General features: G+C 40.1%; 2 protein-coding genes across 5 annotated transcripts in view; both read left to right on the top strand.

The window, feature by feature from the left end:
• Nucleotides 1-2466, top strand: part of LOC144967641 (uncharacterized) — an 11370-nt gene extending 8904 nt beyond the window's left edge. For all 3 annotated transcript variants that reach the window (XM_078905157.1, XM_078905159.1, XM_078905158.1), the window contains exon 4: nt 45-2466. In XM_078905157.1, the coding sequence (XP_078761283.1) occupies nt 45-696 (652 nt within the window). In that variant the 3' untranslated portion in view covers nt 697-2466. The remainder of the gene's footprint in view (nt 1-44) is intronic.
• Nucleotides 2467-9969: 7503 nt separating this feature from the next.
• Nucleotides 9970-15434, top strand: part of LOC144967640 (DNA excision repair protein ERCC-6-like) — a 52492-nt gene continuing 47027 nt past the window's right edge. The window contains exons 1-2 of one of the 2 annotated variants that reach the window (XM_078905154.1): nt 9970-10037; nt 12447-12540. In XM_078905154.1, coding sequence (XP_078761280.1) covers nt 12462-12540 — 79 coding nt within the window. In that variant the 5' untranslated portion in view covers nt 9970-10037; nt 12447-12461. The other variant, XM_078905156.1, reaches the window with a different exon arrangement.

The following is a 15434-nucleotide window of genomic DNA, read 5'->3' as shown; positions in this document are numbered from 1 at the left end:
ATCATCACTCAAACGTATTCCACCTATTTCTATCCACTCCACAGACGGTACAAAAACCAGATCCTTGTTTTCCCAGGACTATGCCCGTGTCCCTCAACATTTGCCGAGACAAGCTTTACGATCTTATCCAACACCTATAAACGTTTCAAAAACCGGATTCAGCTCCACAATCGCCAGTTCAAAACCACTCGACACTCAGAAACCGTGTGCATCGTACCAAAAACAGTTCACAAAAATTATACGACCACTTTGAACTACAAAAATATTAACTCATATCCACCCGCCGCCTGGCACGAAACAACACTCGAGTTTGTCCCCAGGAAATATCGATCGGTTTACCATATTGGATTATCAAACAGCAAAGGGAGAGATAATCCTAATCCTAATCCTCCACAAAAATTCACATTAAAAAAATGGCAGTTTGCTGAACTCAATAAGACGTACAATAACATCTCAAGTTTTGATGTCAACATAAACGAAATCAACACAGCAACAAAGAGAATGGGAAAGAACAGGCAAGGCTATGTCGAGGAAGAGTGCGGGCAAGTTGAGACACTCGGCGTTTTAATGAAACAGTCCAATCCTAACCAAGTGATCATCACAAACGTTTTAAGTAATAAATATTGTTCTCAGGAGAAGGAACCTTCACCAAACATCCAAGCAAAGCACCAATATTTCACTTTAGAACAAACTTGAAGGAAACTAAATAGGGGTGCTAAAGAACTTGCCATAGTGAGGAGCTAATAAAGAAAAATAATTGAGCATTTGTATAGCGCAATATCCACTAAACGTGTTCAAAGCGCTTTACAAGAGGTCCTTAGCCAACAGCGATACTTAGCATTCAGGACGAAACATAGCGCCTGTAAAGGCGATATCACTGGAGTGTTTTTCGGACATGACAAGGCTGTGAATGACCAGGTATATTTTACACCTGATTACGATGAGAGAATGTGAGTAAAGAGACTTTTCCAAGGACTCAACTATGCGCCGAGCGAGGCTCGAACCCAGGACCTTCGATCCGAAAGCAAGTGTCTTACCACAAGACCACATAGCCCCACAAATTCGGGGGGATTCGTGAAAAATGGCAGGATAAATGACACCAGTGACAAATCAGGGAATTGATTTACATGGCATTATTGCGTACATACATTTTCAGATCTTATCTTACCTTACAAAAGGCTTGATAAAGGAATTATCCTTTACATGCCTTAGGGCTAACCCACACCGCATACTGACTCCGACGACCAGGCACTGCCGTCCTCTGCCGTCTTTCTGGTAAAGACGTCGGGCACGGACAAAATACTAAGAATAAAGAAAAGAGCCGCTAACCCTACCCATACCAAGTTCGAAAAAAAAAAAAACGGCAGATGACGTCGGGTGTTTGGTATGGGTAGGCAAGCGGCTCTTCTCTTTATTCTTAGTATTTTGTCCGTGCGGGACGTCTTTATTCGGAAGACGGCAGTGCAGGGTCGTTGGAAAGTTTAAAAGATAAATGAATAAATGGATAAATAACTATATAAACAAACAAACAAATAGATGAATAGATAAATAAATAAATAATAAATTAACAAAATCAAATTAAAGTAACTTAAGAAATTAATCAATTAATTTTTTTAATAGTAAAATAGAATAAAACATAATAGTCATACTTAACCCTTTCCTTACCAGCCATTTTCAGAATTTTCCCCAAAATTTCACACCCACCCAACACAACAAAAATAGAAATTTCTTCCTCAAACAGAAAAGCAACAAATACATTCTATGCATAATATTGATCAGCAAAATGGACTCTAAACACAGTGTCACGTTTTAATAGGAATAATAAAGCATTTTTCCTTGAATTGTGTTACAAAAGAAATCTAAATGATAAAAGTGCTGGTTGGATCGTAACGAATGTGACGATTTTCCTATGGGTGTTAAGGAGAGGGTTAAACCTCAGAGACTATCTGTGAAACTGGGAAAGGGTAGGTCGCCACAAACCCGTACGCCCTTTTCTATACCTCCAATGGACAGGGGTCAGTTCTTGGACCTGTGCTTTTTTGTTCTCTCCATACATCCACTTTCAAAGGTTATCGGGGGCTTAGTCTGTCCTACCACCAATATGCTGATGACTCCCAGTTACTTGGATCTGAATGTACTAAAAACGTACAAAATGTTATTAGTACATGTGAAAAATGCGTACTGGGTTTAAGAGATTGGATGGGTAGGAACAGGCTAAGTTTTAATGACGACAAAACGGAAGTGATGTATGTAGGAAATAGTAGATTTTGGAACGAGAAGAAATTGAAAGTGGGAAATGTGTCAATAGATATTGTTGATAAGATTAAAAATCTTGGAGCATTCTTAGATTCGGATAAGTCAATGGACCATCAAATTAAGACAATGATCCAATCATTGATGTGTCAATTATTGAAAAATAAAATTGGATCAATTCGACAGTTCCTTTCTGAGGATGTTACCAAGAAACTTGTCGTTTCTCTTTTATTTTCAAAGCTGGATTACTGAATTACTGTAATGCTCTGTTGTTTGGTGTCTCGGAAAATAAGCTCAGGCGGCTGCAGACGGTCGTCCTAGCAGTGTCCAAAATTGCCAGATTGGTCTTTCGAAGACGGATGTTTGACTCTGCCACACCTCTCCTTCAAAGGTTCCACTGCTTGCCTCTTGAGAAAAGGGTCAAATTCAAACGATGTTTCCTAGTTTATCGTTGTCTGGAAGACACTGCCCCTCCCTACCTCACAGAACTCCTACAGAAATATTCGACAATCCGACCTTTGCGTTCCTCCAATGACACCACGCATTCATAAAAAGGCGGGAACAAGGTCCTTTTCTCATTTTGGTCCGATGGTATGGAACACCATTCCACAGAGCATCCGAGAATCCAAATCATTGTCTGTTTTAAAGAAATCCTTGAAAAGGTTTTGTGTGACACACTCTGAAGCGTTTGGATTTGATGGGGCGACCTACCCTATAGCTTTAGTCAATTATCACTCATCTGCTGTGATTGGCGACATGTCGTTATATATAATGTATATATATATATATATATATATATATATATATATATATATATATATATATATATATATATGTATACAGACACCTCTCACCCACCCACCCCCCTCCCCACACACACACACACACACACACACACACAGACACACACACATGCACACAAACACACATATAGATGGATAGATAGCTCGATAGTGTGTGTGTGTGTGTGTGTGTGTGTGTGAGAGAGTAAGAAAGAAAGAGAGAGAAGGGGGGGGTGGAGAAAGAGAGAGAGAGAGAGAGAGAGAGAGAGAGAGAGAGAGAGAGAGAGAGAGAGAGAGAGAGAGAGAGAGAGAGATGTGAAATGTATTTAGAATTGTTTAATTTTCTTATTGGCAAAAACAACCAAGACAGGAGTTTATTAGGTGATCCCTAGAATCCAGATAGATGGATTAACCTATCACAGGAATTATCAAATAAGCTACTTGGTGAGAAAGACATAAAATAAATGTGAATATAAAAGAACGCCAGTGCTTTCATTTCTTTTATAGAGTGAAGAAATTCAATTGTAATTATTATTACGAAATGGTTTACAAATTGTTGGAGCCAGATCTATTAAACCGATGGGGGCCGGTCCTAGACGCGGGCCTGCCACCCGAGCAGGCGGGCTTCAGGGAAGGGAGGTGCACCACAGAACAGGTCATTGCCCTTACAGAGCATATTGAGCTAGGGTAAGAGAGGAAACAGCAAACTGGTGCTGTATTTATAGAGCTATCAGCGGCGTACGATACGGTCTGGTGCGAAGGATTAACGCTCAAACTTGCAAAGATCATAAGGTGCAAAAAGACCCTGAAGTTGTTTTCTTCGAACTCAGAGGAAAGACAATTCCACGTCGCGCTGGGAGACGCTACGAGTTAAGTAAGGAAATTGAAGAATGGGGTCCCTCGGGGTTCTGTACTTGCACCAATGCTGTTTAACTTTTACATTAGCGATATGCCGAACACTTCCTCCCCGAGGCTGGGATACGTGGACTGGGCACTCGTTACTCAGAGTAAAGTGTGGACCCGTCTCGAGAGCGTACTCAGCGAGGACGTCACCAGACTCAAATCTTACTTCGACAAGTGGTTCCTGAAGATGAACACTTCAAAACCCGTGGCCACTGCATTCCACCTATGCAGTGCATGGCACACCCGTAAACTGAACGTCCTCGTCGGGGACCAGCCACTCCCATATGAACCGCATCCAAATTATTTAGGGGTGACGCTGGACCGCAGCCTTACCTATCGGGTGCATCTCGAAGGAGTTGCCCGGAAGATAGAGAAACACAACAGTCTTCTGAGGAAGCTGGCGGTATCGACTAGGGGCGCTAACCAAGCACTCATGAGAACGTCCGCCTTGGCACTATGCTATTCCACCGCGGAGTATTGCGCTCCAGTGTGGGGTAGAAGCAGAAACGTTGAGAAGGTAGATGTAAAACTTCGCAAGTCAATGCACATAGTGTCAGGAACGCTGGCAACAACTCCTAGAGAATGGGGCCCGATAATGGCAGCGATCCAGCCCCCTGATGTCCGGAGTGAGACGATTACGGTAAACTGGCTAAATAAGATCCGAGAGAGAGGGAATGGGGATGCCCCTCATTATGGACGGCGCCCCCGTTTCAAGCCGAAATAAGTCCCAACAACCCTTGTACGCAGTTTCCCTGACTACGAACAGAGATGCATATACGAAATGGAAATCGGTTTGGACGAATTCAATCCCTCGTGGGTGCGGGGACGTACACTCCTCTAAGCTTGGTGAAAAGTTGCCAGGCTTTTATGCCAGTAAGAGGAGACACTGGGTGGCTGCGAATCGGCTTCGGTCGAGGAGCTGCCTAACAGTAAGTGCGCTTCATCAGTGGGGACTTTTCACCTGTCCCACACGTACCCGATGTTGGCAAGAACCCGAAACAGCAGAGCATCTAGTTGAACGGTGTGTTGTGACGATGCTACCGGGCGGGACGCGACGATGCACGAGAGCGGACCGAACTTTGCTGATTGGGTCGATCGTCATAACATAGTAGTGTGAGAACCATAAGAGGCTGCTGCCAACTGCATTTTTTTTAAAATGTGGACGCTGCGCTACTTTTGACTGTGCGCGCATTTATTATTATTTTTTTCATGTCTCGTTCTACATGTTAAGTGTTTCTGTTGGCTAGGGACCCGTTGTAAAGCGCTTTGAGCACGTTTGCAGAATATAGCGCTATTTAAAAGCTCAAGTGTTTCGTTTTTTGTTTGTTTGTTTTTTGCTGTTTTTTTTCCTGAGGTACTTCGCGTCCAGAGCTGTCTAGCTGAAGATCGGAGGATTTTTTTTTTCAATTAGGGTTAGTCATAAGTCTTAGTAAAGGTGCTAGGGTGTTTGTTTTTCCTATTAGGGTAAGTTAAAGGTACTGGGTTTTATTTTTCTAGGGTTAGTCGAGGGAATATTTCAGTTGTTTCCATTGGCACTCGGAGCTTTCGGAAGGGCCCTCACATTTTTGGAGGGTAGTCCGGGGCAGTTCTGGGCAGTCCGGGGTTGTCCGGGGCACAAAGTGACCTTTCCCGCTTTTGCAAAGACCTGACAAACATAACATAGGAAAGAAGTATTGCCCAGCATGGCCGATCCCTTTGTAGTTTACTAGAAATACGTTTGAGAGAGAGAGAGAGATAGAGAGAGAGAGAGAGAGAGAGAGAGAGAGAGAGAGAGAGAGAGAGAGAGAGAGAGAGAGGTGATTGACTCAAATAGGAAACAAATGCAGATTCCAGAAACAAACGCTTGAAGTGCCTAGTAGTAGTAGTAGTAGTAGTAGTAGTAGTAGTAGTAGTAGTAGTAGTAGTAGTAGTAGTAGTAGTAGTAGTAGTAGTAGTAGTAGTAGTAGTAGTAGTAGTAGTAGTAGTAGTAGTAGAAGGAGGAGGAGGAGGAGGAGGAGAGGAGGAGGAAGAGAAGGGGATGAGAAGGGGATGAGAAGAGGAGAATGAGGAAAGAGGATAACGAGGAGGAGGGAGAGGAGGGTAGAAGAAGGAGGAAGATGTGGAGAAGGAGGAGGAGGGGGTGCAGGAGGAGGAAGGGGGGGGGGGGGGCTTTATAAAGTGAAGGAAGCTGGACATACACTGCGGGGGAAGGAAGAGAATAATAATAATATGAAATAAAGATTTGGAGGAAGAGGATGGAGAAGACTTGGAGAAGATGGAAAGGAGACTCGGCGGTTACATTCAGAACGATTTGTCATATAGAAGGCTTATTAAATTAAATTTTAATTGAATTGAATTAGTAGGATACGGTATAAATTCTACTTTGTTAACCTTTACATATATCTATCACTATCAGAACATATTTACAGGTCTGATAAGCGAACACAATTTTGAGATTGATTTAACTGAACATTGTTTAATGGGACTATTTTAATGTAATTATTTAGCATTCGTTTGCGAGTAATTACAACAAGAAGACCATCAGACCGCTAAAAATAGAATATGTTATCATGACGTCATTACCTTCACCTTTGAAATTTGCCATTGATTGACCATTGTTAACAACAAGACATGAAGTGAGTAGAAAAGTGCCAGAAGACAATAGAGAACAAAAATTTTTTTCGCGGCGGTGGTGGGGTTTGAACCTGCGACCTTATTGGTACGACAACTCCGCCTGGCAGGTGAGAGCGTGGCTCTACCGTGTGAGCTATCCACGAACACAAAAATATTCGTTTCAAACCCAAAGTCATTTCTAGATCCCTCTCTCACCCACTTCTGAGATCGCCGATTCGTTCACCACCATCGCGAAGTAATTTTGACCAGCAGTTAAGCTTAATAGCCAATATTCTCATCACAAACATATAACATAGAAACGATTGAGACATTGAGTATGCTCCGGTGTATGGGGTGAATTTTTAATTCAGAAAAGCGAGTGGAGCAGGCACTTATGTTGGTAACAACAAGACATGAAGTGAGTAGAAAAGTGCCAGAAGACAATAGAGAACAAAAAATTTTTTCGCGGCGGTGGTGGGGTTTGAACCTGCGACCTTATTGGTACGACAACTCCGCCTGGCAGGTGAGAGCGTGGCTCTACCGTGTGAGCTATCCACGAACACAAAAATATTCGTTTCAAACCCAAAGTCATTTCTAGATCCCTCTCTCACCCACTTCTTGAGATCGCCGATTCGTTCACCACCATCGCGAAGTAATTTTGACCAGCAGTTAAGCTTAATAGCCAATATTCTCATCACAAACATATAACATAGAAACGATTGAGACATTGAGTATGCTCCGGTGTATGGGGTGAATTTTTAATTCAGAAAAGCGAGTGGAGCAGGCACTTATGTTGGTAACAACAAGACATGAAGTGAGTAGAAAAGTGCCAGAAGACAATAGAGAACAAAAAATTTTTTGTTCTCTATTGTCTTCTGGCACTTTTCTACTCACTTCATGTCTTGTTGTTACCAACATAAGTGCCTGCTCCACTCGCTTTTCTGAATTAAAAATTCACCCCATACACCGGAGCATACTCAATGTCTCAATCGTTTCTATGTTATATGTTTGTGATGAGAATATTGGCTATTAAGCTTAACTGCTGGTCAAAATTACTTCGCGATGGTGGTGAACGAATCGGCGATCTCAAGAAGTGGGTGAGAGAGGGATCTAGAAATGACTTTGGGTTTGAAACGAATATTTTGTGTTCGTGGATAGCTCACACGGTAGAGCCACGCTCTCACCTGCCAGGCGGAGTTGTCGTACCAATAAGGTCGCAGGTTCAAACCCCACCACCGCCGCGAAAAAATTTTTTGTTCTCTATTGTCTTCTGGCACTTTTCTACTCACTTCATGTCTTGTTGTTACCAACATAAGTGCCTGCTCCACTCGCTTTTCTGAATTAAAAATTCACCCCATACACCGGAGCATACTCAATGTCTCAATCGTTTCTATGTTATATGTTTGTGATGAGAATATTGGCTATTAAGCTTAACTGCTGGTCAAAATTACTTCGCGATGGTGGTGAACGAATCGGCGATCTCAAGAAGTGGGTGAGAGAGGGATCTAGAAATGACTTTGGGTTTGAAACGAATATTTTTGTGTTCGTGGATAGCTCACACGGTAGAGCCACGCTCTCACCTGCCAGGCGGAGTTGTCGTACCAATAAGGTCGCAGGTTCAAACCCCACCACCGCCGCGAAAAAATTTTTTGTTCTCTATTGTCTTCTGGCACTTTTCTACTCACTTCATGTCTTGTTGTTACCAACATAAGTGCCTGCTCCACTCGCTTTTCTGAATTAAAAATTCACCCCATACACCGGAGCATACTCAATGTCTCAATCGTTTCTATGTTATATGTTTGTGATGAGAATATTGGCTATTAAGCTTAACTGCTGGTCAAAATTACTTCGCGATGGTGGTGAACGAATCGGCGATCTCAAGAAGTGGGTGAGAGAGGGATCTAGAAATGACTTTGGGTTTGAAACGAATATTTTTGTGTTCGTGGATAGCTCACACGGTAGAGCCACGCTCTCACCTGCCAGGCGGAGTTGTCGTACCAATAAGGTCGCAGGTTCAAACCCCACCACCGCCGCGAAAAAATTTTTTGTTCTCTATTGTCTTCTGGCACTTTTCTACTCACTTCATGTCTTGTTGTTACCAACATAAGTGCCTGCTCCACTCGCTTTTCTGAATTAAAAATTGACCATTGTTATTGACTTCCGTCTGCTGCAGGATTTCCAATTTGGCAGATTTTCTGCCAAGTGTCCTTTTTCTTTGGCAGAATTTGAAGTCGTCTGGCAGAGAGAAAAAAAAAAAAACGGTTTGGCAGTTTGGCAGATATTTGGCAGATTTTATTTTCCGAGGCCTAGGAATGAACGCTTTTACTTTTACAGCACTAACATTGTCTTGAACCAACTGGACAGGGCCCGGTTTGAGGATTTGCCTTTCCCTCACCTCTTCGGGGGAAAAGGTCAGCAATACAGAAGAATTGTTCTAGTCGATTGGTCATCTGAGCATGTCTTCAAGGAGTCGTCAGTTCCCAAAGAGACACTTCGATTTTGGGAAGGCATCAGGAAAACTCCAATGAAAGAGCTTGCAGAATATGGCCTCACCTGCCTTCTCACTCCTGCAAGCAACGCTGGAGTCGAAAGAATGTTCTCTCTTGTTACCTCTACAAAAATAAAACCAAGAAACAAACTGGGTGTGGCTTCCCTCGATGCTATCATCCGTATAAAATCGCATGTATTCAACCAGGGAAAGTGCTGCAACGATTTCACCGTGACCAGGCAGATGTTGGAGCTGTGTACCAGTGATATTCTATATGCAGCTAACAGTAACACGGTGTGCCTGGGTGAAAGCAGCGAAGCTGAGACTTCTGCATCCAATGATGCAGATCTCGAGCAGCTTTTGTAAGAAACCGGTCTTTCTCTCTCAGATGGATCAGAAGACTTGACCATCGGATCAATTTATTTAGTTTCAACTGTATGTGCATAAAACGTGCACAACTACATATTATGTACATTGATTCACAGTTGGATTTCACTTTACGTTCATGTTTGACATGCGTTTTTACTTAAAGGAGTACTTTTGTGTATCTGATGCCCTCACAAACTTGGACTTTGAGTTGGAATTACTTGTAGGCCTACATGCAATTGACACCACAACAATAGATATATATATACAGCATCACCTCATTATGTGGACGTAGATTGGATTGCTTCAGCTCCTCATCCGGATCATCACTGCACGCAGGTAAGATTTTGCTACATTATTATTTATATCATGTATAGGTCTACTCCACGTTTTCCATGGCCATTTTTATGTATTAGTGATTTTTTTAAACTTGGGAAATGAAAAAAAATGTATGACATCGGCCTTGCGAATTTTTTGTTTAACAATTAAAAGGGGGTACTATAAATAGTACGATTTGGCAGATTTTTGTGATATTTGGCAGATTTTTTAAATCCAGTTGGCAGAATGCCTGAAAATATCTGGCAACCATGGTCTGCTGGCTGTTGTTTTGGACCATTGACTGGAAGGGGCGCTAAAGTCAAAACAAATTGAAGGTAATTCCATTTTTATAATATTTTTGATTTAGCCAAATTAAGATAACCCGCTGGCCTCAGCATTTTAAACTACTCTTATATTTTTTCATGGTTGTTTCCGTATAACAAATAATTGCGCCAAACTTGATGTTTCGCTGTTATCTACTGTCTACTCAAGTCTACTGTGACTGTTGTTACATGTTGACTGGTACTGGTGTGCACTCGGATCACTGGCGGTATGAGTTCAGTTTCATATTCATATTTTAAAACGAAGGCAAGATAAAAAATCATCTTTGAACGAAGTCGTCACACTAAAAACTCGTCAAGTAAAGTTTTTGCCTCACTTTTATCGTTATTTGGTCGCGATGTATTCATTCTCATTTATTTATAATTATTGCATGGTTTTTGATGGGGAGACTGCCATTTCAAATTCGGGCGATCTAAGTGACTAAGTGGAGATATCACCAGGCCGCTGAGAATGAAACTCCTAGTAATGACACTGAAAGAGTGAGTGGAAGATTCAAGGTTGGTGATAGAGTTTGGGTGAAACCGCCTCATGCCAGAAGTGCTTCAAAGTGGGAAAAGGGTACTGTGACTGCAATGAATTTGATTAACAACGTTGATGTTGATATGGTATACCACGACACATATGTGATATACGGATGAAGCAGATAATGAAGACAGTGTAGAAAGCATCACTAGGCCACAATAGGTCTTTGCCATTCAGAGAATGGGGGAAGGTGATGCTGATGGTGAGGAAAGAGAAGGTGAAATTCAGAGATTAGGGTAAGATGGCATTGGGGAAAGATCAGATGGCATTGGGGAAAGATCAGAGAGCGCAGGTTTCGGGAGACCTGGAGAAGATGAAGAAGTGAATCTATATAGAGCAGAGCTAGAAGATGAAATTGGAGAAGTTGGCAGATTGAGACAGGTGGGGAGAAGGACACACAGGCTACCGGTTTGGCTCGGGGGACTATGATTGTTCACCAGATGACGAAATGGACGATTTGTAATTGACCTTGATCCATGTGCACAAATTTGTGGGACTCAGTGCGAGAAGGTATGAAAACGATAGTTGAACAAAGAAGAGAAAATGGGTAGTCAAGAGAAGAAAAGCCGGCAGCGAGGATATATTTTGTTTGTGAATTGAGTTTGATTGTTATTTCGTGTAGATTAAACCACAAGATACAACAGTGGTATAGGTTGGGATTTCTATATGGACATAATAAACAACATAAATACGCACGGAATAAAATGCTTTCAAGTTTTACAAAATTTCAGTTTTTACCGTCCTTGAAAAATGCGCAAAATTTGCTCAAGAGCACTTTTCGGATGAAAACTCACCAATTTATGCCAATATGAGACTTTTGAAAAAAATAAATATATTGATGATGCATCCTAGTAATGGTTTACAAAGTGGCATGACTCTGCAGTCTTGACTTTAGATGACATGAGTTTTAGCTTATTATTATGAAAATGGGCCAAATATGCTACATTTCAATGTAGTGAAAGGAATAAACACATTTATATTTCAATTACACTCTGTATTTGTCCATTAGATGCCAATAAGACATGCTAAATAATATGAGAGTGTGTCTGGACGTTTTGGGTGTCTGGGGGTCATGTCATATTATCTTGGTGGAAATTTGGACGGAAATTTCCGGTGGTTTCTGGAGGTTTCGGTTATTTTTGGGAGGTTCAGTTATAAACAACTAACCGATGAGACTTATTATTATTATTGATCTCAAACCCATGCTCTTGGAATCTGCATCTGTTCCCTATTTGTACCATACCCCTTTGTCTTACTTTTCTTGTGTGCTTTGAACTGTAAATCTAGCATATTTTTTTTACTCCTTCCCATTTTCTTCCATTTTTGGCACTGAAATGACCTAAATTCTAAATGTGTCGCAAGCGCTGTAAAACTCGTAAAAACTCTTAAAAACAAACAACAGGAGACCTTCCGAAAGATCCTTGTGCTAAGGGAAACAACCCAAATATTCCTTCAACTAACCCTAGGAAAAAATAAAACCTAGTACCTTTAACTAACCCTAATAGGAAAAACAAACACCCTAGACCCTTTACTAAAACATAACTAACCTTAAAATAAAAAGTCCTTTATCCTCGAGCTAACCCTAAAAGATAAGAAAAACTAGGACTGCTTTGCACTACCTTTCAATACTTCAAAAAACAAAATGGTGGTGGAGAACAGAAATAATGGTTGTATTAAGAAATTTAAAACTTTCACTTATCCATCAAGGGTTCTTCTAGAGTTGCAAAAATGCAGCTTGAATAAATTGAATATATAAACACCTGGCGAAAGATCCACAGTGAAAATACAAATTGAAAGAGATGCTAAATACAGTAGCTTTCTGAAGGTCTCCCCCAAACAACACTGACCTTAACATTAACAATTATATTTTTCTTTTTCAGAACCTTGTGATAGACATGGATTCAGAGCCTGATAGAGACAGGAGTCCTGTTGTGGAAGAACGTCTTGCCAATATTTCATTAGTAGATGAAACTAGTGAGTCTAGTTCTTTATTGTCTTTACAGACAGAGCTCAAGTTGAACTTTTAATTAGTGTTGAGAATAGTTTATTTGTACACAGATGGCTCTTTAATTGCACTATCAAACAGATCTATCTATTCTCTATAAAAAAAGAAGAAAGGTTTGGGGTCAAAATTGTTCTGCACAACCAATGTTAAATTTTTGGCAACTAACACAATTAATGGCAAGTTAATAAATTATAAAACTATTTTTTTTAGAAATTGATATGCTGCTAACTTGCAGACCTTTTCAAAATTAAGGGTAATTTTGATTATATTTAGAGAATCTGCTTGGATATAATGATTGGTCGTAATTTGACTAATGTAAATGAATAGGCAGATTGGCTTTTACTTTTACCTACCAAATTAGTAGCATGTATTATGTATTCATTTAGCTTAAGCAGCATAATTTCACGTAGTTTTTAATATATTTCCTTATGTTTTTTAATGATTTATGGAATAAATCAATATGGGGGAATGCATTTCAGTTTATCTGCCCAATTGGAAGAATACGCTTGTCAACAGAAAACATATATTTTATTCTGACTTTTTCCAGTTTCGTGAATCTTTAGAGAAATAAGGTTTGCCATTCATTTGCACACATACCTTTATTATTGACCGATTTTGGTCATTTATAGTTCAAAAGATTCATCTCGATCAATCTAAACTTTCACATTAGTATTGGTATGATAATTTGATAAGTAAGTGCCTGTACATGATAAGCCTTTATTTACCTACAATTAATGTGATTCCTCTAATTTTGGGATCTATCCACGTCAAAATACATCCCATGTTTTAAAGTTAAATTTACAGTAAAGATGTTCTGCCAGATTCATTTATGTGCATCTATAGACTTTATTACCAGACCGATTTGAATCACTGATGGCTCAAAAGATTTGTCTCGGTCTGAGTTAATTTCAACAATAACCAATAGACTTATCTATATTAATAAGTATACACTAATTAAAATAGTTAAGTCTGTTGGTTATATCCATTATTTCCCCCAGATTCTCTACTAGTAATATGATGTTTTTAAAGAAATGTAATCTCTCAAAACCACAAGTCGGTACCATTGGAGTTGGAGTATATCCTTGTTTTTACTAGGGTTAATCGGTTAAGTACATCCTAACAGTTGTTTGATATCCTTTGGATAATCTGCTGTAATAGGCCTAGTTACTCAATCACTATTGGCTGGGAGGGAGGGGTGGGGGTAAGGTTAAAAAATAAACCCCCAACTTGTTCCTTTGCTTGTCAGCCTTTCCTCTCTATATATTGATTTCTCATCCTATGAATCGCATGCTATGTCTCCTGTATTTTTTTTCAGAGTTATTAGGCCCATGGTGCCAGAGTTTATCCTGGTTTCTATAGCGTAAAACAGACAATAGCAACTGCTTGTTACCCTTTGGATAGGATGCTAATCTATTGCAAAGTACTTTCCACCAGATCTTAAAGACACAACTACCCAATCACAGGTGGGTGGATAGGGGGGTCGACTACATGGATATATCTCGACCCAGTGCGTGTGAAGTGAATGCTCTACCATCTGAGCTATTGGGACACACCCCCCCCCCTCCCTACGTTACCTGTGATAATGTAAAAAATATGTGAAAAGCAAGTTGCTGTCAGGTATAATTCATTCTACACGCAATATTTTCCCCTTAAAAACATTATCCAAATTACATCCAGTACCATTGTTTTGCGTTATTAAAAGTTTCGTCTTGTGTATGACATAAACATTTTCCATGTCTTTAAAACTTTTCTGATTATTAACATTTCCCAATAAAATAATATTATATTATTTTTCATAATGGAAATTATGTTCCTTGCAGCTTGCCTCATTTACCTGCTTTCACAGTTCATATTCTTTGTATGCTCTCACATAAAATTTATCTTGGTTGACAAACTCGATTCTTGTGACTCAAGCCTGTTACAATATTATATGAGATCAGAGAATAAAATTCTGGGTGGGGTTCCTGACCTCCCATAGTGGGCAGGGAGGCACTTACTGTGTCTTCTATCCCCCTATATCTGTTATCCAACTTGCTTTTTGTCTTTCTCTTGGAATGAGATTACTTGGTTTTGTCCTGGCTCTGACCAGATACCCTGGCTGAGAGGGAAACAGTCAAATGTATAGTTAATTTTGGGAGATCATATTTTTTCCTTGTGAATCATCTCTCTGCTTCTAACCCTAGTCTTTATTTCTTCCTGAGTTACTGAAGTCATGGGTTCAACACCCACAAATGCTGCGTAGTTAGTTGGCCAGCATTTAATTAAGCTTAATCCAATATTCTCAACTCGAAACATGTAACATAGGAACGATTGAGACATTGAGCTCAGATTGGCTCCCCAGCCAGGCGGAATTGTCGTACCAGTAAGATCACGGGTTCAAGTCCCCAGCGCTGCCGCAAAATTTTTATTCTCTATTGTCTTCTGGTTCTTTCCTACTCACTTCATTTCTTGTTGTTATCAACATATATGCCTGCTCCACTCACGTTTCTGAATCAACAACCTTGTTTCACACCACTGACTTCAGGAAATCAACAGTCTACTCCTTCATCTTCAACAACAAAACACTGTGAAACCCTTCATGTAGTGCTTTTACAATGGCAATTATCTTCCTTGGTATTTCTTAAAAACCATTGACAATTAAAAAGAAAGAAAATTGTCTTTTTTTTTTCTTTGCAAAATCTCGAAAATTTGCCAAAAAAAATTCAGATTTTGCGGTCGCAGTACAATCAGTGATATTTTGCGATGCAAAAAATTGCCATGCCAGTAATATGCTGATCTCAATTTGATGAGCTTATAATTTTAATTATTTTATTTTATTAAAACCTATTGCATTCAATACCTGAAGAATTGGAATCAACAGTTT

This window comes from Berghia stephanieae, chromosome 3 (assembly GCF_034508935.2).
Source record: "Berghia stephanieae isolate SIO BIC M18660-M18661 chromosome 3, UCSD_Bste_1.3, whole genome shotgun sequence".
NCBI lineage: Eukaryota > Metazoa > Mollusca > Gastropoda > Nudibranchia > Aeolidiidae > Berghia > Berghia stephanieae.
This window is presented reverse-complemented; position numbering and strand designations above follow the sequence as displayed.